This window comes from Dendrobium catenatum, unplaced genomic scaffold (genome assembly GCF_001605985.2).
Source record: "Dendrobium catenatum unplaced genomic scaffold, ASM160598v2 fragScaff_scaffold_1386, whole genome shotgun sequence".
Taxonomy (NCBI): domain Eukaryota; kingdom Viridiplantae; phylum Streptophyta; class Magnoliopsida; order Asparagales; family Orchidaceae; genus Dendrobium; species Dendrobium catenatum.
Window position 1 is genome coordinate 358,285 of NW_021319848.1, and position 23,463 is coordinate 381,747.

Genomic DNA, 23,463 nt, shown 5'->3' on the forward strand with positions numbered 1-23,463 from the left:
TACAATATTCTCGATGGGCGGCACCTTGAAAAATCCTTCAAGAAATCTCATCACTTTTCAAATATATCCTCTCAGATCATAGCTGTCAATGGCGCAAAATAGCGCACGGTGCGGCGCGGCGCACCTACTGCGCCATGTTCATGGCGAGGCGAATGTGTTTAAAATAGCGCGCGCTATTTGCGCCAGAAGTGAGCTATGGCGCATTGCGCACGACGCAAAATAGCGCGCCAAATTGTTTTTAAATTTTGGTATACTTATGAATATTTTTTATACCGCTCGGTACCACTAGTTACATGCTCTGTACAACTCGGTACAACTAGGTACATGCTCGGTACCGCTAAGTACACGCTCGGTATCGCTAAGTACATGCATGATACCGCTCGGCACCTGCTCGGTACCACTCGGTACATGCTCGGTACCGCTCGGTACATGCTTTGTACGACTCGGCACAGCTCGGTACAACTAGGTACACACTCGGTATTGCTAAGTACATGCATGATACCGCTCGATACCGCTATGTAAATGCTCGGTACCGCTCGGTACATGCTCGATACTGCTAGTTACATGCTTTGTACCACTCGGTACAGCTTGGTACAACTAGGTACATGCTCGGTATTGCTAAGTACATGCATGATACTGCTTGGTACCGCTCGGTATATGCTCGGCATGCAGGTCGAACCCCGCCAGGGGGCAGCGCCCCCTTAGACCCCCGGCAGCCCCCATATTATATTTCTTTTATCTAAATTTGTTTGCTTTTAGGTGATCATAAAATGTCTGATTCAGTTCTTATAGGATTATTAAGTAGCGGTACCGAGGGTGATTCCCAAGAAGAGTATATTAAATTCTTATTTGATCATTTAAAAAAAAGATTGTAGTATTTGAATTATGAGATATTTGAATGTTACTTAGTCGAACTTATATATGTTATGGTTTTCTTTTAATATTATGATAGCTTGTCTTTCATTTTTAATAATATTTCATATGCATGCTTATTATTTTATAATTTTTATATAGCTTGCGCTATGTTCAAAATAGCGCGCGGCGCGCTATGCACCATAGCTCGAAATGGACCTTAGCGCCACGGCGCGCCATTCGCCGTTAACAGGTATGTCTCAGATTGAAGAAGATCATCGCTCGACCTGCATAAGTGATGTTCTTCTCAAAGAGCAAGTAGAGGAAATGAAAAAGATTTTCTGTGAATTTAAGGATTGTTTTGCCTGGACATACGCTGAAATGTCTAGCTTACACCTGATGTGGCGATTCACATATTAGTCATCAAACCAGATGCCACACCTGTCAGAAAAGCTTCATTGAATGATATTGGAGATTGAAGAACAGCTGATTGCAAAGACAAAAAAACTCATAGAGGCAAGCTTCATCCGAGAAGAAAATTATGCCGATTAGATTGTCAATATTGTCCCTATAAAGAAGAAGAATGGACAGATTTGTGTCTGCATTGACTTTAGGGATCTCAACAAAGCATGCCCAAAAGATGATTTTCCGCTCCTTGTATCAGAACTTTTAATGGATAACACGTCAAATTATGATATGTTCTCCTCCATGGATGGATCATCTGGATAGTTTCAAATTAAGATGGCTCCTGAAGATGAAAAACACATATCGTTCAGAACGCCCATTGGCGTATTCTGCTACACGGTCATACCCTTTGGCCTAAAGAATACTGGTGCCACCTACCAGCGGGCAATGACTCACATATTTGATGATTTGATACATCAGAAGGTCGAGTGCTATGTAGATGACCTTGTTAAAAGCCTTGGCCGAAATGATCACTTAAAAGATCTCAGAATTGTATTTGAGAGAATCAGAAAGTTTGATCTGAAGATGAATCCTCTCAAATGTGCTTTTGGGGTCTCCTCCGACAAATTCCTTGGATACGTTGTCCGTCATCGAGGTATAGAGATCGACCCCAATAAAATTAAGGCGACCACAAACATGCCACCTCCTAGAAACATTTGACAACTTTATTCTTTGCAAGGACAACTGGCCTTCATTCGACGATTCATATCGAATATGTCGGGTAGGTGCCAACCATTTTCAAAGCTAATAAAGAAAGACATCCACTTCAAATGGGATGAGGAATGTCAGGAAGCATTCGATAGTATTAAAAGATATCTATTGAATCCTCCCATTCTCGCTACATCAATCCCGGGAAAGCCTCTCATACTATATACTACAGCATTAGAAGAGTCCATCAAAGTATTATTGGCCCAACACAATGAAGAAGGAAAGGAAAACGCACTCTACTACATCAGCCGGAGATTAATCGGAGCAGAAGTGAGATATTCTCCTATTGAAAAGCATTGTTTGTAGCTGATTTTTTAGGTTCAGAAACTCCCCCACTACATGTTATCCCACAAAATCATACTAATATCAAAGATCGATCTGCTGAATTTCTTAATAACAATACCAGCGTTGACAGATTGTTTGGCCAGGTGGACAGTATTGTTATTACAGTTTGATATCACATACATGCCACAAAAGGCGGTGAAAGGTCAAGCTTTGACAGATTTTCTTGCTGCATATCCTATCACGGCTGACTCTCCACTCAACGATGATTTGCCCGATGAGCAAATAATGCAGGTCGAGGAGAATGAAAAGCTAACATTCTGGGAGATGTACTTTGATGGGGCATCATCTATTAGACATGTCCGACCTCCAAATATTACAAGAGCCCGAGCCGGCGTTGGTCTCATTTTTGTAGCACCTGAGGGAGGTATAATGAGATTTTCATTCAGTTTAACAGAACCTCGGACCAACAATGAAGCAGAGTACGAAGCTCTGTTAGCAGGGCTGGAGATTGCGATCGATGTCAGAATCCAACATCTCTAAATCTTCGGTGATTCTCAGCTCGTGATAAATCAGGTCCTCAACATTTATAAAGTTGGCAAAGTTGAATTGGCCCATTAACACCGACGAGCTCTTGAACTTCTGAAGTAAGTTCTAAATGTTGAAATAGCTCGAGTTCCTTGAGGACAGAAAGCTAAAGCAGATTGTCTGGCTAAATTAGCCAAAGAAATGACGAACATCAATGAGGAGAGGCCTATATTCATTGGGGTTTAAACTCGTAGGGTCTTAGAGCCCGCTCTATTACAAATCCCGAGGGCAGAAGAAATACCAGATTCAAGCCAGCAAGATAAAGTGTCAGTTGACCCTCAACCCCTCCATTAGATCGTTATGGAGAATTATCAAGAAGAATATCATGTGGCCAAGAGACGTAAAGCTAGTCAAGGTTCAGAATCGTGGTGGCATTGTTTAGATATTGAAGTCGAAAATGATTGGAGGCAGCCATTTATTGACTACTTCAAGTAAAACAAACTCCCGACAGAAAAGTCTATGACCGCACAAATTCGAAAAAAGGCGTTGCGATATGTATTTGTCAATGACACGTTGTACAGACGAGCTTTTGATCAAATGTGGCTAAGGTGCCTAGGGACCAAGGAAGCTGATAAAGTGGTATCAGAAGTCCACGAAGAGCTTTGTGGAGCACATCAGTCAGGTCCCAGGATGGCTGCAAAAATCAAGAGAATGGATTATTATTGGCCGACAATGGTAAAAGATTGTATCGACCACGCTAAGAGGTGCCACGATTATTAAATCCACGATGATGTTATACATCAGCCTCCAAATCCTCTGCACCCGACAATAGCATCTTGGCCATTTGAATGTTGGGGCATTGACATAATTGGGCCGATAGATCCGCCATCATCAGCGGGATACCGTTTCATTCTAGCAGCAACGGACTATTTTTCCAAGTGGGTAGAAGCAGCTCCGTTCAGAGAGGTTACGTCCGAACATGTAATCAACTTTTTCACCCACAATGTTGTCTACAGATTTGGTGTACCACGTCGTATAATCTCAAACAACGGTAATGCATTCAAGAGTACAAAAATCTATAAGTTCGTTGATCGGCACAAAATCGATTGGCGATATTCATCCATATACAATCCAAGGGCAAATAGATTGGCAGAGGCCTTCAATAAGACGTTGATGAAATTGTTGAAGAAGATCATCACTAAGAACAAAAGAGAATGGCATACAAAAATGGTGGAAGCGTTGTGGGCATATCATACGACCTACAAGACGCCGACCAAAGCCACTCCTTATTCATTGGTGTTCGGTGTCGAAGCCGTATTACCATTAGAGATTGAACTACCGTCACTCCGGGTAGCAATTCAGAATGATCTCACTCAAGAGCAAAATGCCTGCCTCAGAATGGAAGAGCTCGATGCACTTGATAAACTCAGACTGCAAGCTCAACAAAACTTGGAAATTTACCGAGGAAGAATGGCAAAATCCTTCGATCGTATGGTGCGTCCTCGGACATTTAAAAAAATATCCCACACAAGTGGAATTGGTCCTGGTGCTGAGAAGACCAATCATCCCACACAAAAAAATTGGTGGCAAATTCGTATCCAATTGGGAAGGCCCCTTCGTCATCGAGAAAGTGTACAAAGGGGGAGCATATCAGTTGATTGATCTGAACGGCCAGAGACCCATACAGCCCATCAATGGCCGACATTTAAAGAAATATTATGCATAAAAATTTCATGACTAATGTAATTTATGATGATCAAAGTGTTATGTGCGTATTTATCAATACATGCTTACATTCATATTTTGAAATTCTCTTGTATAACAAGAATGCATTTCAAAACCCCCCATCAGATTGGGGGCATTTTAAATATTTATTCGGGTCGGCATCGCTCTGCGTGCCGAGATCTCCGAATAAATATTTAAAACTACAAAGATACAAAGCCTATCCAAAATGTCCCTGCGAGATAGGGAGCATTTTAAATATTCATTTGGGTCGACATCGAACTGCGTGCCGAGATCCCCAAATGAATATTTAAAATCTCAAAATTTTAAGTTTATTCCATTTTAAAATGTCCCTGCGATACAGGGGGTATTTTAAATATTTATTCGGGTCGACATCGCGCTGTATGCCGAGATCCCCGAATAAATATTTAAAATTATTAATTCAAATGTTATTTTGTACTAAAAAATGCAAAGATTTCTTTTTCAAAGTATACATTCAAGAGATCTATGGAGAAAGAAAGTTTTAGTGTGACATCCAAGCAAATTTTTGGAGATCCGCTAAATGAAAATCTTAGTGTGACATCCAAACAAATTTTTGGAGATCCACTAAATGAGAATCTTAGTGTGACATTCAAGAAAATTCTTGGAGATCTACTAAATGAAAGACTTAGTGTGACATCTAGAACAAATATCTAGATATCCACAGGGTCAATTAGCATACAACAAACGTGGCCCACTCCAAACGCCTACCACATTTGTCGGGGGGCATTTGTTGATCTCTGGATAAAACCCAAAAGAAATAAAAATATATACAACATACCTACGCTGAAATCCTACATACCTCTGCTAAAATCCCGCAAATACAGCCGAAATTCTGCTCAAATCTCGCTGAAATACTGTACATGCGGCGCCGTTTGCATCGCTTCCCAGAAACTCTGCCCAAATCGCGTGCCAACTAGACGCCTTTCGCGACGTTAAATATCGAAGAGATGAAGGCTTCGACTGCTCCTTCCACGCTCGACTCCACTCCCCATTTCACAATCTCCCTTCTACTTCTCTGTCCGATCAAACCTAGCAACCCGACGCCTGCTCTTGGACAGAGGCTTAACCCGCCTCCAGTTCCTCTTCTTCCCGTCGATCCTAACCTGAGCCCCGTCCTCTTCTTTGTCCGATCCAGAGAAACTGAGAGAGAGAAAGAAAAAGCGAGCGGATGCCGGGGCCGAATTTTTGGAGCCCACACACTTGTTTCTAAAGTAATATCAAATGAATAAGCTGCATTTGTTAAAGGGAGGAGTTTATCAGATCATGTATTGGTAGCTCAGGATATAATGCACAAATTTAGAAGTGCTAAATCAGTTAAAGGCTACGTATCTATTAAAATAAATATGGAGCAAGCCTATGACTCGATGGGTTGGTTAACTTTGGAGAAAGCTATGGAATATCTTGGGTTCCCTCCTCTTTTCTCAAAGTTGATTATGGAATGTGTTCAAGATGTCAAGTACTCTGTTTTGATCAATGGGAATCTTTCAAATTGGATTCATGGTAGAAGTGGGTTCAGACAAGGATGTCTCTTGTCTACAATTCTTTATATTTTATGTTCCCAAATGCTGTCTAATGCTTTTAAACAAAAAAAAAAAAAGATACCATTAGTATTCGGCTGTCTCCAAATGGAGATAGAATTTCACATCTTTTATATGCAAATGATATTATTATCTTCTCAGAAACCAATATGAAGGCAATTAAGGAAGTTAAAAGTATTCTGGATACTTTCTATGCTTGGACGGGACAAAGTATTAACTCTAACAAATCTTGCTTGCTTTTTGGTAAAATGGTGAAAAGAAGAAGGAAGAAGAAGATCTCTAAACTATTGGGATACAAAATAGTGAAGGAGATGTCTTACCTTGGTATTAAGTTAGCACTGAGGAAGCTAACAAGAGAAGATTTCCATTTCATTATTGAGAAGGCATTAAATATGACAAACATATGGGGAGGAAAAATGATTTCTTTACCAGGTAAGATCATGCTTACTAAATCCATTTTACTATCTTATACTACTTTCTATTGTACCAACTCTATGGTACCTAAGAGCATTCTTGAAGAGGTAGATAAGATTTGTAGAAACTTCATTTAGAGCAAAGATAATGGAAGACAAGGAATTCATTATGTCAATTGGGAAATCATGTGCTTACCAATTAAATGGGGAGGAAGATCTTTACATAATTGCTCAAGTAAAACAAATTCTTTAAGAGCTAAAATAGCTTGGAAATACTTAAATGACAAAGACTCTTTAATTCACAAACATCTCTAATCAAAATATGGAAGTGCTTTGGTTAACAACACAAGGCCGGGTTCTTCAGCATGGAGGATCATTAAAGATGGAGGAAATGCTTTAAAACCTTTGATCAGATGGAAGATAGCTGACGGAACGAATATATATTCTCTCCATGATATTTGGATATTGGATAAAGCTATTTGCAATTGTCTTACGTTTGTCTCAACTTTTGAATGCAACAACCTAACAGTCTCAAATTTTATTTCTAATGGAGCATGGAATGTGGAGATGTTAAAAAGCTGTATGGGATGTGAGCTGGTTAATATAATCTCTCAAATAAAAATTTCTCCTGATATGGAAGAAGATAAAATGGAATTGTTATTTCAAAAAAACTGAAAAAACTATCTCTTCTATGGTGTTTGAAGAGTCGGTTAAACATACTAACTGGAAGTCATATTGGAGCTGGATCGAAAAAATGTAATATGAACCCAAGAGTTGAAAATTTCTTGTTTATAGAAGATTGTTAAGGGAGAAAAATTTTCCAAGAGGATGTAATGAAGTGGAGGATGAAGAACACATTGCGGAAAGATGTTCAAAACTGAAGGATGTGTTAGGCCAATTAAGCAAATGGGGATTTCGGTTTCCTGAAATCCAATCTTTAATGAATTGCTGTATGTGGCTTGAAAAGGAAAATTTATTCTTGATCAACTTATATTATACTGTGGTTTTCTATACCTGGAAATCAAGAAATAAACTCATCCATGATGGAACTGAAGACAGTTCAGTGATCATTGCTGCTAATGCTTTGAGCATGGCTTCCATTTCAGCTGACGGTTTTGGTAAAATTTCGGGTATATGGGATACTAATCAGTCTTTTAGGCACCGGTGATACGCAGAACCAAAAATGTCAAAATATCAAGTATGCAAGCAATTACTGTCTAAAAAGCATCTTGCTTGCTAAAGAAAGAAACATTAACAACGCGAGTAGTTGAAAAATTAAAATACCACCAATTTACAAAATTGCAATATCGGAATTCCTTCAGGTGGATTTTGTATAAGCAAGTTGGAGCGATGGTAAGATTTTTACAGAATATATTAAAATAAATATTCAAGTCTGCGTAGGCATGAATGGCAAATTCCATCTGCTTTAGTGGTGGTAGATACCTGAACAAGCTGTGACCTGTAACCAAGTGTTCGGAAGCCATTGTGATGAAGCATTCTTTCTGCAAGCTGGTTTCCATAACCCCTGCACAAGGCTCTCCGCAAACCTCGGTAGTCTTGCTCAACTATTTTATGCCTCAAACTTGATTGTATATCCACGGTACCTAGCATTTGATAGCACGACAGTGTTACCATTGTGACAGTATAAACAAGTAATCATGCGTGTGCACGTATGAACCAGAAGTTTTTTTTTTTATGATTACAACTTAATGACGGAGTAGATCGCACAGTTGAAACAGAAATAATGTGAAGAAGTGATCAAAAGATCATTTGATTCAAAGAAAGATCAGTGGTTAACGTTATAGAAACCAAAACATCGGTCAATTTAAGAAATAAACACAAACAAAAACAGTACTCAAGAAAAATGATTAAAATATGTTATAGATTCAGCATTCTCAGAAGAGCTCAAGGTTATGAGTACTCCTATAGATAGAACATCCGAATGCACTCAGAATGCTAAAATAGTCCGACTGGACGTCCTGCACCAGGCAATGAATAAATAAATAATTGGCATGAGAAATGGAATTTACAAATAGCACAAATGAATATATATATATATATATATATATATATATATATATATATATATTAAAAAGGGTGCTGATAATACCCCTTGCAATGGTGCCATAAATGGCACACTTGGCTAGCCATGCATCAAAACCGCTTAAATAATTCATAATATATTTGCATAAGGTATGTCTTTTTACGTTGAAGATATATTTAACAAATGAACTCTATGGACCACACAATCTATAGCATATGATCATAAGCATCCACTACTACGCTTTCCTCAAATCATTGATATATAAGCCCCAACCTCTAATGCTATCAACTTGATAAATTAATATTGAGGAAACTGAATTAAACTTATATACATAGACATGCTTAGGCCCAATCAAGGAGTATAAAAAATTTTTAATCGACAAGATGAAAATTTACTATTACAACCTTATTTATTTTTATCATTGTATGCTTAAAGCACATAATGGGGGAACATACGTATTTATTTTTTAAATTTCGGGGGAATTTCTTTGAAAATTAAATTATTGTCCCCTCCAAATGTGATTAAGTTTTGACACAACCATCATCAGGATGATGTTAGAATTATTTTTTAAATTTTCATATTTTTATCAGCATCTGGAGGTAATGTAAAATATAGGATCCCCTCGAGTTGAGACTTAAAATCAATAAGACCATCATTGAAGATTTAAATAAATTATCTTTTTGATTATTTAAACAATGTCTATTCTATTTTCCTGCTAACAATTGATTTGGTGTGATCTTACTGCAAGTTATATTTTGATCATAGTCCCCTCAAGTTGAGATTTGCTTTCAACACATCAAAGGTTTATTAGGTAATTTGGATTGCTACTTGAATATTTTCAAATGTATTTCCCACCAATAGAAAATAAGGTTCATTTAATGTTTTTGGAGACTATCATATAGGTGCTAAAACCAAGAGGTTATGATTTAAGATGAATTTCATTTAAAGAGGCCTTCAAGGAAAAATGTGAACTTTTAAAAAAAATATCTCGGTTTAATTATGATTGTACGTTTGTTTATAAATTCAAGTCTATTCTATTCTAATCCTTTCAAAAGGAGGATCAGACGAAAGATTTGAATATTCACTTTTCAACTTTAACTTGCACTACATTCTTAGACCTTTGATTATGGAGCTTGGTACAATAGTCAAAGTGCATGCGGGTAAATAGTAATTCTTTTCAATGATGCGCTTATTTTTTAGTATACTTCGCATATCGCATTTGTGCATTCAGTGCATTTTCAGTGCATTTTCAGTGCATTTTGCGTTTACGTACCTTTGTTGCACTTGCACAATTATCATAGCCAGGCATTTGAAAATTTATTTATAATACTCAAGTTTGCATAGCATTCTCAAATGTCACATTTGCATATTCATCGCACTCATCAAAGCATATGCGAACACATTATTTTAACGAAATTTTCTCGTGTACCTTTCATTGCACTTGCGTTGCATGCTGGCAAAATTTTCAGTGCATCTCTATGACAATCGTACATAACATACGGTGAACTAATTTGTATTTGCAAAATTCTCAAGGCAATAAAGTAGGATTTGTGAACTATCTCGACTTATGAGTATATGAGCTAAAAATATTCTAATTGGATTATTTTATTTGCTTTAGTATTTCATACACAAATTTCTGAAGCGTTGCACATTGAGATTGTAAGGTTACCTTACCAAATTCATGTACATGTAACTTATGTAAATTTTAATTTCTCGTCTTCGCATTTGTGAACTATCTCGACTAAGGCATTGAAGACTCTTTAATGCCTTAGCTCAGACTTCTCTCAGGGCAAAATTGTCTTTTGAAAATAAAAGACCTAACTAAAAAAACATATTGGATAAGAAAGAGATCCGTTCAAAATTTGATTCCAGAAAAAAATATCTTATAGAATAATATATCAAAGTAATTTATCACAATTAAGAAATTTGAAATCAAGCCTTTAAATTCATGCTTTGATAAGGAATTTGGTAAGGACAAGTAACTTAACATAGACCTAACCATATCAAGCAATGTTCGATTTCTTCTTTCAGCAACACCATTTTGTTGTGGAGTTGCAGGTGCAGTGAGTTGAGATAGAATTCCATTTCAATTAAATAATTTTTGAATTCTGTATCTAAATACTCACCACCACGATCTGATCGAAGTATTTTTAATGACTTGCTTAATTGATTTTCAACTTCAGCACAAAATTCTTTAAACTTTCTAAAAGTTTCAGATTTTATTGTCATTAAATAAATATAACCATATCTTGAATACTTATAAAAAAATGACAAAATATTCATAACCACCTCTTGCTTGTATATTAAATGGACCACAAACATCTAAATGTATAAGTTCAAGGATTTCTTTTGCTCTTTGACTTTTTCCATAAAAAGTTCTTTTAGTCATTTTTCCTTCCAAACATGATTCACAGACTGGTAGAGTTCCGACTGTCAGTTTTCTTAAAGGATCATCCTTTACTAGTCTCTCAATCCTATTTAAGTTTATATGACCAAGTTTAAGATGCCATAGATATGTGTTATCTTCATATGAAATTTTTTGCCATTTTTATTTAGGTTTTTCAACTTTGAATATTTAAGAGTTAAGCAGTGTGTTTTCAATGGGTTTTAACATAAAGAGTCTATTTTTCAATATTGTAGAACAAATATTCAAACCATTCTTAGAAATAACAATCTCATTATTATAAAAAGAGAGTTCAAAACATTGTTCAAACAACTTTGAAATAGACACAATATTTCTAGAAAATCCTGGAATAAAATAAATATTATGCAATACTAGATATTTATTTTCAAATTCAAGCCTAGCGGCTCCCACTGCTTGAGCTGATATTGTACTTCCTGTTTCTACTCTCATAACATGTTCTCCACTAGCAAGTCTTCTCCAAGAATTAAGTATCTGCAATGAAGAACATACATGATCAGTTGCACCTGAATCAACTATCCAGGATGACAAATCACTTTCAACTAAACATGTTTCAAGAACTAATAAATCAAATTTACCTTTCCTTTCCTTCTTCTTCTCTTTTAGCTCTGCATGATACTTATTGCAGTTTTGCTTCCAATGCCCTTCGATCCCAAAATGAAAACATTTTCCTTTAGATTCCTTTTTAGAGCTTTTATTCTTTTTATTGCTTTTATTCTTGCTGCCTTTGCTTCTTTTTATGAATTTTATATTTTTATCTTTCTTCTTTCTCTTATTATTCTTATAAGTAGAATAATGATAAACTTCAACAACATTTGATTCTGGCTTTTTTTTCTTTTGAAATTGATTCAAAGGTTTGAAGCTCATTTAACAATTCAGTAAGATTATACTTTAGATGATTCATAAAGTAATTGCTTTTGAATTGTAAAAATCGTGAGGATAAAGTTTCTAAAATCATCCCCACTTGAGTTCCCTCATCAATGATTGCTCAATTAATCTCAGCTTCATGAATATAATTTATCATTTTGAGAACATGTTCTCGAACTGAGACATTCGCTTTCATTTTGGAGTTCATAACTGCTTTGATAGCTTCATGACGAGCTTGTTCAAAAGGTTACCCAAACATGGATTGGAGAGATTCCATAATCTCATATGCAGTTATCATATTTTCATGTTACGATCTTAGCATGTCAGACATGCTAGCAAGGAGATAACACCTTGCTTTGTTATTTGAGTCAATCCATTTTTCATAGGCATCTCGTATAGTACGAGAAGTATTAGCAGTAGGAAGTGGAGGACATTCCTCATTCAAAACAAACTTATGATTTTCACAAATCAATACATGGTTCATATTACTTTTCTATTTCACAAAATTTTCCCCAGTTAACTTTTCATTTGATAAGATTGTAAGAATGGATTTGTCATGATAACTGAAATAAATAAATAAACATATTTTAAAAAATTAGCATGATATATCGTTTCAAATTTGGTATATATAAGCATGATTCATATACATGTATGATCTATGCCTTAAACAAATTTAAAAAACTATGAATGCCACGATTATACTAATTTTATCAATAATATGCTGTCGTAGGGTCAGTCATATTATTATAAAATTAAATTGATATTTTATCATTTAATAAATAATATTATAAATATCTCATATTTATCTTTATTTATTAATAACCGTTTAGTTGGTAAAGATATAATTAACACATTTAATATATATATTTATTAGTGTGACTCATTATTATAATTTTCTAAAATTTAAATTAAAATTGCTGTCATAGGGTAGGTCAATTTTAAAATATATATTAAAAATTTATATAAAAGAAATCAATATTGTTATTTAATTAAATGGACACCTTCCGTAGCGGAACGAAATCTTTGCGTTGCTAGGCGCCACTTAAGACTCACGATGTTGAATTAACAATGGAGACCAAGGGTTTTATTATCATAAAACCCGCTCCCACTCATTATTTATTTTATCTTATAAAATATAAGAAAAATTTCATGAAATTTTCAAGAATAATTTTACTAAAGTAAATTCAAAATATACTTTAAATTTTCTTCGCTTATAAAAAAATTGATACATAAACTCTTTTCAAATATCTTATGCATAAAAAATATAATATAAGAAATACTTTATTTCTTAAAAAGATATTATCACAATTACATAACTATTATAAATATAACATTTAATCATTTTTTATCTCATGAACAAAATAATTATAATGTGGGCTTAATTTTATCATATAAAACAAGAAGATTAAAAAACCCGAAAGATTTATTCAGTAATAAACCTGACTCTGATACCAATTGTTGGATCTTAATATCGATATATAAAATGCGAAAATAAAAATCAGGATTTTTAGAAAATTAAATTGAGACATTCTCCATATTAATTTTTTTAATAAATAATTTAATAATATGAAATGAAGAAAACTTATCGAATTGTTGATTGAGATTATAGGTCTTCTTCATCAAAACGTTGATTGAGACCGTAAGCCTTCTTCTTCTAATCACCCCACTAAATATACTATAGTAAGTGGGCACAATCAATCAATTATTGATGAACACTTCTTCTTTTGAATCTAATTTATGTTCTAAACAAAATTTAATCCTTCGAATTGTTGATTGAGATTGTAAATCTTCTTCGTCAAAATGTTGATTGAGCCTGCAAGTCTTCTTCTTCTAATCACCCAACTAAATAAACTATAGTGAGTGGGCACAATCAATCAATTATTGATGAACATTTTTTCTTTTGAATCTAATTTGTGTTCTAAACACAATTTAGTCCTAAAAAAAACTATGAGATCAACTTTTTCTCATATATATTATTCCATCTCTTATGAAAGAATCATATTTCATCATTATCTTCATGTAGAACTTAATTCTTATTTATAAGAAAAGTTCACATCTTTTCATAAACGCCTTTTCATAATTCATGAAGTAATTTTAATATATATTAAAATGATAATTATCATGACACATCATCAATCTTATCTTTAATGACACATCATCAATCTTATCTTTATCTTTTAATATTAAAAGATATTTAATGATAATTATCATGACACATCATGACATATCATCATTCTTATCTTTAATGAGTTGTCATTATCTTCATGAAAAATAATAAAATTAAAAGGTGATCACAAATGTGTTACTAATGTAATCATAATTTAACATTTATATTATGTTACATTCTTAACTATAGTGTTCAATATATAATAGAGCTTAGATGATGAAGAAGGGACCTATGGACCTATAATTCAAGCTCCAATAAATTTGATTATTAATTTAACTCTTAAATTAATAAATCAAAATTATTAATTTCAATATTATTCCACTATAAATATGAAATTGCAGTGATGAAATTATAGTATAATTTACTCAATTAAAAAATTGAATCGTCCATTGATTTAATTATTATATATAAAATAACCTTTCATAAAAAGTTCATAATTAGAGCTAGGTAATTCTGTCACCTCACTAATTATATCTTGATCCTTGAATTCCAATTAATTCTCTAATGAACAATAAACTGTGACCTCATCACAAAATTTGGGCGCTCAATTGTTTAAGTTCTAAATTAATTATTCAAGAGAACTAAATTTCTAACTTTCAAAATGAAAGGAATGGAGTCCATATCCGTATATTAACATTCACAACCAATTGTTTCATTGTGTTTCTAAAATACAAGGATTGAGATTATTTCTTCTAAACTTTTTCCGAGTAAATAAAAAAAATGTCACAAATAAGAGTTTATTAATAACTAAGGATTAAGATTATTTTATATATGATCATCTTTATGATTAATTTAAATTTCTCTATAATTAAAATAGAATTTATTAGAGAAATCAAAATTTATCTGGTCCAGTTCTATATAATCATATTATATAAAATACCTCCATCATTAATATATCCATATCGAATAATCTGAATAAGATTATTCTATTCTTAATGTTGATGGACCATACTAATAATATTTAATTATAGATTCCAACTATAATTAATAATTATGAACTAGTTTTGATTATTATCCATAACTCAATCCTCTTATATATAATTATATACTGAATTATGATTACATAAATAATCATGGAATAAAAATATTATATCAAATGATAATATTTGAAACATGCTAAACTTGTATTTAAATATTTATTTCCATAGAAAATATATTACAATAATACTTCTTTAGGGCGCATTCCCTAACAAATTTGATTTAGGCAAAGGGGAGCGATTGATGTGCTAGCTTCTTTGGTGCCATGGCATTTGGGTGCATTTGGGGTTTGAGCCAAGTTTAGCTGGGTATTTAAATGGTGGGCTGATTGTGTCTTAATGGGCTTATCCCATTGAGGTGTATAATAGTTTGGTGTTTGAAGTTGGAATGGGGAGCTGGCTATTTGCTTGGCCGGCCTTTGCTATGCCTGTTCGGTTCCCTTGCTTTGCCCGTGAATTACCTGTTCGGATCCTTGGTTGTTTGTTCGGTTCCTGCATATATTTATGGTTGGTTTCTTTTGGCTATTGGGCTACCAACGTGAGTAAATGCTGCCTTTTTCTTCTTTTTCTTGGTTGGCTTGAGTAGGCGGCTGATTTGGCTTTTGGAATTCCTAATTTATGGTGACTTTTGGGACTCCTCTTCTCCCATTTAATAGGGGCTGATTGGGTGACTCTTGGACTTCTCTTTAATTTATGAGGGATGTTTTGTGGGCTTTTGGGCTTCTTCTTTCCTCCTATATAAAGGATTATTTTGGTATGTTTAGTTAGAGTGTGATATGGAACAATATTTGGAAAATGTAAAACCTGAAGGTTTTTCTGGATAGCTTGCGAGTTATGCCTCTTCGTCTTCTCTTTCTTCTATAACTTCGTCTCGGTCTTCTAACCTCCTTCTCTCCATGGTTACCACTCCATTGTACCTTTCTTCTCAACTTATCTTATTATCAATGTATTAGATGTTTAAGTGTCTTTTAACATGTCTTTGTTATCTTATTATCTATAATTTGTAGTTTTGTCATTAACGCGTCCTTAGATTTTTGTCAAGCTTGTAAGGATGTAAATAAACATTTATCACCTTTATACAATTGTTCTATCTCCATAGACCCTGGAAGAGTAACATCTTATGTCTAGGCAAGCAACTATTTCATTCCAATCCTCCTAATTATTCTAATATTCCTCTGTCAAGGCAATATATCACACTAGATTTTAATTCTATACATGATCACTGCATATATTAAATGAAGAGCAAGAGATATATAGAAAACAACCATGCAAAATTTTAAGCACGAGAGTTCACATTAGTAATTACATAGGTTTTCACATCATTAGTCTAAATCTTTGAGTTTAGTTGAACATAGAATAAAAATAGAACAACAAAATTTCCATTTCTTGCTAATTAAAGAAAAGTACAAGTATAAAAGAGTATAAGTAGATATATTACCCGGAATGAATGATCCTTAACCAAGCCGATAGATGAACACTTCTCATAGTGAATCTCCCCTATAGCTTTACTCTACACACTCCTTTCCTCTCTCAATGCTAGCTTGCTCACCACAATATTAACCAATCACTCTAAAGTATTTACCTTACTCTCAACTGGTCTCACCTCTAATAAACCTATTCAAAACTAAAGCACACTAACTCACACAAATAGAAAAATTATTTATGCTTATTACAGAATTAATCAAGAACTACAATGCTCGACAAGGTGGCACCGCATCTTTATAATATGAACTAGTTCCACGGTGCTAGTAAATAGGCTTCACTGCGGCACTGGGATGGCTTGGCGGGACTGTGTGCTAATTAGACATAACGCTTCTCCATAACTGCTCCGCCGCGGCACTGCAAAAGTTGGGCACTGCGGCGCTACTGAGGTCAACGCTCTGGTGTTGAATGATTGTGCAATTTTTCTCAGACTCTGCCATTGCAATGTTAATTTTTGATGCTATGGCGTTGTTAAGCGATGCGGCGCAGACCTTGGATCCATCGGGCACTAAACTAAATTACATTTTTTCTAAGGCTCCAGCACTGCAATGTTTGGTTAACGTCGGGGCGATGATAACAATGTGACACTGATAATTTTCTAAGGCTCTAGCACTGCAATGTCATTCTGTTGTTTCAAAATTCACCAGGAGGTCCTAGACTTTGAAATCAATGACTGCTATTTTGCAAAAAAACTCATTTTAAGATCTTTAGTGTAGTAGCCTTGTTATTTCTGGTGTTTGTGAATACAAGAACTATTTTCTTCCTAAGTAAACGACCAAGAAGAAATTTTGAAACAATAGGAAGTTTAGTTCAAATTTATTCAAACATCTCTCCCAAGTTTATAGTTGTGCCTACGATATACCCACTGTTGTTATCCACAAGCGGCTCGTGTTTATTTATAGGGACCCGTTGTATCACTACGACCTCCTTGAAGTGTTCGTAGAAGAGCCATTGTTTCTGCATCATATCCACATTTCACCAATCTCAGGTGGTTTTGATGATTGCACTTGTTTATAGGGTTAGATCTTTCGCTACTGATCTGGATGCATTCATGTTTTTAGTCTATTTTGTTTTAATGTATTTTGAACAATATTAGTTGTGTTTTATGTTTTTTTTTTATAAGCTATCAAATGATTGAGAGCATTCAAAGATAATGGTAGGAAGTGCTTGGGCATGGCAAGCCTTGTGTTTGCTTGCATTTGGGTCCTTGTCCTTGGGCTGCTTGCTGTTCTCGGTTTGGGGCCTTGGTTGTTCACGAGCTGGACTTTGGCTACTTGGTGTTGAGCTTAAAAATTGGGTTCTACTCGGTGTTAGCTCATTAATGCTTGAGCTGAAGTTTAGCTCATTAAATGATGGAGTAAATAGACTTCCTAACTCATAAAATCAAAAAGGTATTCTTCTATATTTAACTCATTATTGTGGAGTGGACTTGTCTCTTCCCTTCCCCTTTGTCTTCTCGATTTTCTGTTGTCTGTTGCTGTTCTCGTGACTTCCCCTCTCGGTTTTCCCCTGGCTGTGGTTGTTCCCGTAAAAAGCCTGTTGGGGTTACTCCCCCCCTTTTTCTGGCCTCCTCAGTTTCTACTGGTTCTGCCCCTTGTATGCTAGATTGGAAGGAATTTGACTGATATTTTGGATGTCTTTTGAGCTGCTTTTTGGAATGTCTGTTGTCCTACTATTTCCCTCTTTTTCATTGGTTTGAATAGAGGTGGGTGGCTGTTTGGTTTCCCCCTTTCTTCCTATATATAGGGCTGATTTGAGGCTTGAAAAGGTTGTTGAAAAATTAAGCAAATTCTCTTCTAAAAACCCGAGGGTTTCTTCTCTTGGAAAAGCATGAGAATTTGTTCCACCCCCTTTTCTCCTCTCTATTTTGTCTTGGCTTTTAAACCATTCTTCTCTACGTAAGTTCCACTCCACTTGTATCCTTCTTCTTGAGCTCTTGGAAGTTGTTCGTTGGCTGAAATTTGAAGACATTTGCCAGAGGAGTTTGGTAGGACATTGGACCCTTTTGCACAAGTGGACCCTCGGTTTGCAAGCCTACGCACAATTTTCATATATTTTCCTACTCTCGTTGCATGTGAGGAAACCGTTAGACGATTGTTCTGAGGATATCGTTTTTATGTTATTATTATGTTTCGTTAGATTTGACTTTTGATTATTCGAATGTATGTTTGGTTGTTTGCAAGCTATTGTGAATCGAGTTTGATTTTATTTAGTCCTTATGTTCTCCAAATTAGCTTTTCTTTCTAGTTTGCACGCATCAGGCTTGGTATCAAAGCGAGTTAGAATATCCTTGGTTGGTGAGTCTTTTTTCTTTTGAAATCTAAAATGACTAAGAACCCAGGGGATTGGCAAAATGTGATGTAACAATTAGTGAACATACAAAATCAGATGAATGAAATGGCTAACACCCTCGCTAATCTAAACATTAACCAACAACATTTCCAAACATCTGAAAGCGAAGAAAAAGTCCCTAAGAACCAAAATTGGTGACAACAAAATTGAGATTTTGGGATTAAAATTGATGTTCATAACTTTGAGGGTAAATTACAACCTGATCTATTTCTCCAGTGGATTGAAAAAATGGATCAATTCTTCGATTGGAAAGAAATTCCTACAACAACAACACAAGCCTTTATCCCACTAGGTGGGGTCGACTACATGAATCCTTTTTCTCCATTGTGTCCTATTAAAAGTCAAATTCTCGTTTAAATCTAATAAAGAAAGGTCATTCCTAATATTTTCTAACCAAGCCTTTTTAGGTCTACCCCTACCTTTCTTAACATAAGTCAAATCTAATACCTCTACTCTCCTAACCGGGTCATCGCAAGGCCGTCGTTTTATGTGACCAAACCATCTAAGGCGATTTTCTCTAATCTTATCTTCTACTGGAGCTACTCCAACCTTTTCACGTATATGCTCATTTCGTATCCTATCTCTAAGGGTAAAGCCACTCATCCACCTGAGCATCCTCATCTCTGCCACACTTCACTTAGTATTATGCTTCTCTTTTAAAGGCCAACATTCGGCACCATAAAGCATTGCAGGCCTCACTACCATCTTATAGAATTTTCCCTTAAGTTTGAGGGGTACATTTCTATCACATAACAAGCCCGATGCATTCCTCCACTTCAACCATCCAACTTGAATTCTGCTGATAATATCCCCATCTATTTCACCATCACTTTGAACAATTGATCCAAGATATCTAAAACGTGTACTCTTATTAATGACTTGATCGTCCAAAGTCACAATCCCCTCACTAGGTCTATTACTACTAAAATTGCACTCCATATATTCCGTTTTAGATCTACTCAAGCGAAAATCTTTAGACTCTAAGGTTGACCTCCATAATTCAAGTTTACCTTCAACTCCCTCTCTAGTCTTATCAACAAGAAGAATATCATCAGCAAAAAGCATACACCAAGGTACATCCTCTTGCAAATGTCTAGTGAGAACATCCATGACTAAAGCAAAAAGATATGGGCTTAAGGCTGATCCTTGATGTAACCCAACCGAAATAGGGAAATACTTGGTCAATCCACCTTGTGTTTGAACACAAGTAATAGCTCCTGCATACATATCTTTAATTATTTGAATATAAGCATTATTGACTCCTTTCTTTTCAAGAACTCTTCATAGCACTTCTCTTGGAACTTTATCATATGCTTTTTCTAAATCAATAGATATCATATGTAGATCCTCCTTATTTTCTCTATATTTCTCCATCAAACCTCTTAATAAATGTATGGCTTCCATAGTCGACCTACCCGGCATGAATCCAAATTGATTTTGAGAAACATTAGTATCACGCCGCAACCTATGCTCCATAACTCGCTCCCATAGTTTTAAAGTATGACACATTAACTTAATACCTCTATAATTCGCACAATCTTGTGCATTCCTTTATTCTTAAAAATAGGAATTAACACACTCATTCTCCACTCATCTGGCATCTTATTAGTCTTCAAAATAGTATTAAAAAGTTTAGTAAGCCATGAAATTCCTTCATCTCCTAAGCATTTCCACACCTCTATTGGAATATCATTAGGTCCAACAGCTTTTCCACCCTTCATTTTCTTTAAAGCCTCTCTAACTTCAGTTTTACTAATACGCCGATAAAAATATAAATCTTTATTTTCATTTAGGGTGCTAAGGTCACTATAGTCAATTTTATTTTCACAATCTTCATTAAAAAGTTTAGCAAAATATCTCATCCATCTTTGTTGAATATCATCTTCTAAGAAAAGTATTATTTGATCTTCATCTTTAATACACTTCACTTGAACTAAATCGTTATTACTCCTATCTCTTTGTTTGGCTAACTTATACATATATATTTCTTCATCTTTAGTATTTAATCAATTATATAAATCACTAAAAGCTAATGTCTTTGCATCGCATAAAGAAATTCCTAAAAACAGAAAAGTAAAATTTGCAAGTTTAAAACTCAATGATCATGCTCATATATGGTGGAAAAACTTACAAAACAATAGACATAGGCGTGAGAAAGAGAAGATACAAAACTGGGAACGAATGAAAGAAAAAATGAGGGAAAAATTCTTACCGTCTGATCACGCACGAACACTATTTCAAGAATTTAATAATTTGCGACAAGGAATTCAATCTGTGGAAGAATACATTGAACTGTTTTACAAACTTCAATCAAGAAATGATTTAGATGAGTCTGAAGAGGAAACTATCTCAAGGTATATAAACGGTCTTAAGTGGACTATCCAAGATCAACTGAATTTGCATCATGTAATAAAACTTGACGAGGCATATCGAATGACATTAAAACTTGAAAAGCAACATCAAAGGGAAAGGGGTCCCAACAAAATAACATAAACTTATAAAAAGCAAGCAACTGACGGAATTAAAAATCAATCTCAAACTTCTGTGGGAATATCGGGTACTAAAGTTAAGTCTTTTGAAAATCAAAATGCGGATAAAGGAAAGGGAATTATGAGATCAAAACCTTCTGAACAACTTAAATCAATTGGACCCTGCTACAGATGTGAGCTTTATGGTCATCTTTCTGCGGCATGTAGGAAAAACAACCCACCAAGAAATAATTTCATTGTAAACGATGAAGAGGTAGAGGAAGATGAAGAAAACGAATCTGAAACTGAAAATGACATTGAATTAGAGAAAGTTGATGTTGAGGGAGATGAAGGTGAAGAGTTTTTGGTAATACGATAAGTCTTAACAACTAAAATTGACAACGGGGATAGATGGCTTAGGAGAAACATCTTCAAAACAACTTGCATGGTTGAGGGAAAAATCTACACTCTTATTATAGATAGTGGAAGTTCTGAAAATTTTGTGTCACAACTTATGGTTAATAAGCTCAAGTTAAAGTCCAAACCACTTGCCAAATCTTATAAAATTTCTTAGTTTAAGGAGGGAGGTGAGGTTCCAATCACAAAATAATGTGTTGTCAATTTAACAATTTGGGGTCTTTTAAAGATCATGTTACTTATGATGTAGTGTCTCTTGAAGTTTATCACATTCTATTAGGTCAACATTGGCAATTTGATTACAAAACTATTCACAATGGAGAAAAGAACACTTATAATTTGATTCAAAATAATAAGGAATTCACTCTCTATCCTAAAAAATATGTACCTGATTTGCCTGCTAAAAATAACAAGGTTGCCAAAATAAACACTGCCGAACTGCTTTTGAATGCGAATGATTTGAAACACTCTGAAGTAGCTTACTTAATTGTGGGAAAGGAAACTGATTCTATTCTTCAAATTCTTAATGAAATTTGGCCTTTAATTGATGAGTTTTCTGATATATCACCTGAGGAAATGCCTGTAGGTTTGCCACCGATAAGTGATATTCAGCATCATATTGATTTAATACTTGGAGCCACTTTGCCTAACCTTCCTCATTACAGGATGAGTCCAATTGAGCATGCTGAACTTTTTAAGCAAGTGACTGATTTGTTAGAAAAGGGTTTGATTAAAGAAAGTTTAAGTCCCTGTGCTGTGCCTGCTTTATTAACTACTAAAAAAGATGGAACATGAAGAATGTGTGGATAGTAAGGCAATAAATAAAATCACCATTAAATCTCAATTTGCTATTCCTAGGCTGGATGACAAGCTAGATATGTTAAGGGGTGCAAAAATCTTTTCCACAATTGATTTGAGAAGTGGGTATCACCAAATAAGAATAAAACCTGGGGATGAATGGAAAACTAGTATGAATGGCTTGTGATGCCTTTTGGGCTTTCAAATACTCCGAACACTTTTATGAGAACTATGAACCATGTTTTGAAATCTTTTATTGGAAAGTTTGTTGTGGTTTATTTCGACGATATTTTGATTTATAGTATTCATCCTTCTGAGCACTTTAATCATGTGAGACAAATGTTGCAAACTCTAAGGAAACAAAAGCTATACATCAATCTTAAAAAATATTCCTTTATGACTTCGAGCTTAACATTTTTTTTGTTTTATTATTTCTGCTGAGGGGATAAGAGTTGATCCGATAAAATTTGAGGCAATTCAAAGTTGATCCACTCCTAAAAACATAAGTGAAGTGAGAGAATTTCATGATTTGGCTTCTTTTTATAGAATGTTTATTAAGAACTTCAGTTCTCTGATTGCTCCTATTACTGATTGTTTGAAAAAGGGGATATTTAGGTGGACACCTCAAGCTGAACAAACTTTTGAAATTATTAAGGAAAAAATGAGTCAAGCTCCCATTCTTAGCTTGCCAAATTTTGAAAATATTTTTGAAGTTGATTGCAATGCTTCTCATTTTGGTATTGGTGCTGTGCTTAGTCAAGAGGGAAAACCTATTGCTTATTTTAATGAAAAACTGAATGATGCTCAATCCAAATATTCTGCTTATGAATTGGAATTTTATGCTATTGTTCATGCTTTGAAATTCTGAAGATGTTATTTGATTCAACGGTAATTTGTCTTAAATACTAATCACGAAGCA

At 34.7% G+C, this 23,463-nt stretch overlaps 1 protein-coding gene across 1 annotated transcript in view; it reads right to left on the reverse strand.

Annotated features, from left to right (window-relative positions):
- Positions 1–7,909: 7,909 nt before the first annotated feature.
- The window catches only part of LOC110098274 (probable pre-mRNA-splicing factor ATP-dependent RNA helicase DEAH4), a 78,231-nt gene continuing 62,677 nt past the window's right edge, over positions 7,910–23,463 (reverse strand). Inside the window, exon 4 of the mRNA XM_020825042.2 lies at positions 7,910–8,154. Coding sequence (XP_020680701.1) covers positions 7,925–8,154 — 230 coding nt within the window. The 3' untranslated portion in view covers positions 7,910–7,924. The remainder of the gene's footprint in view (positions 8,155–23,463) is intronic.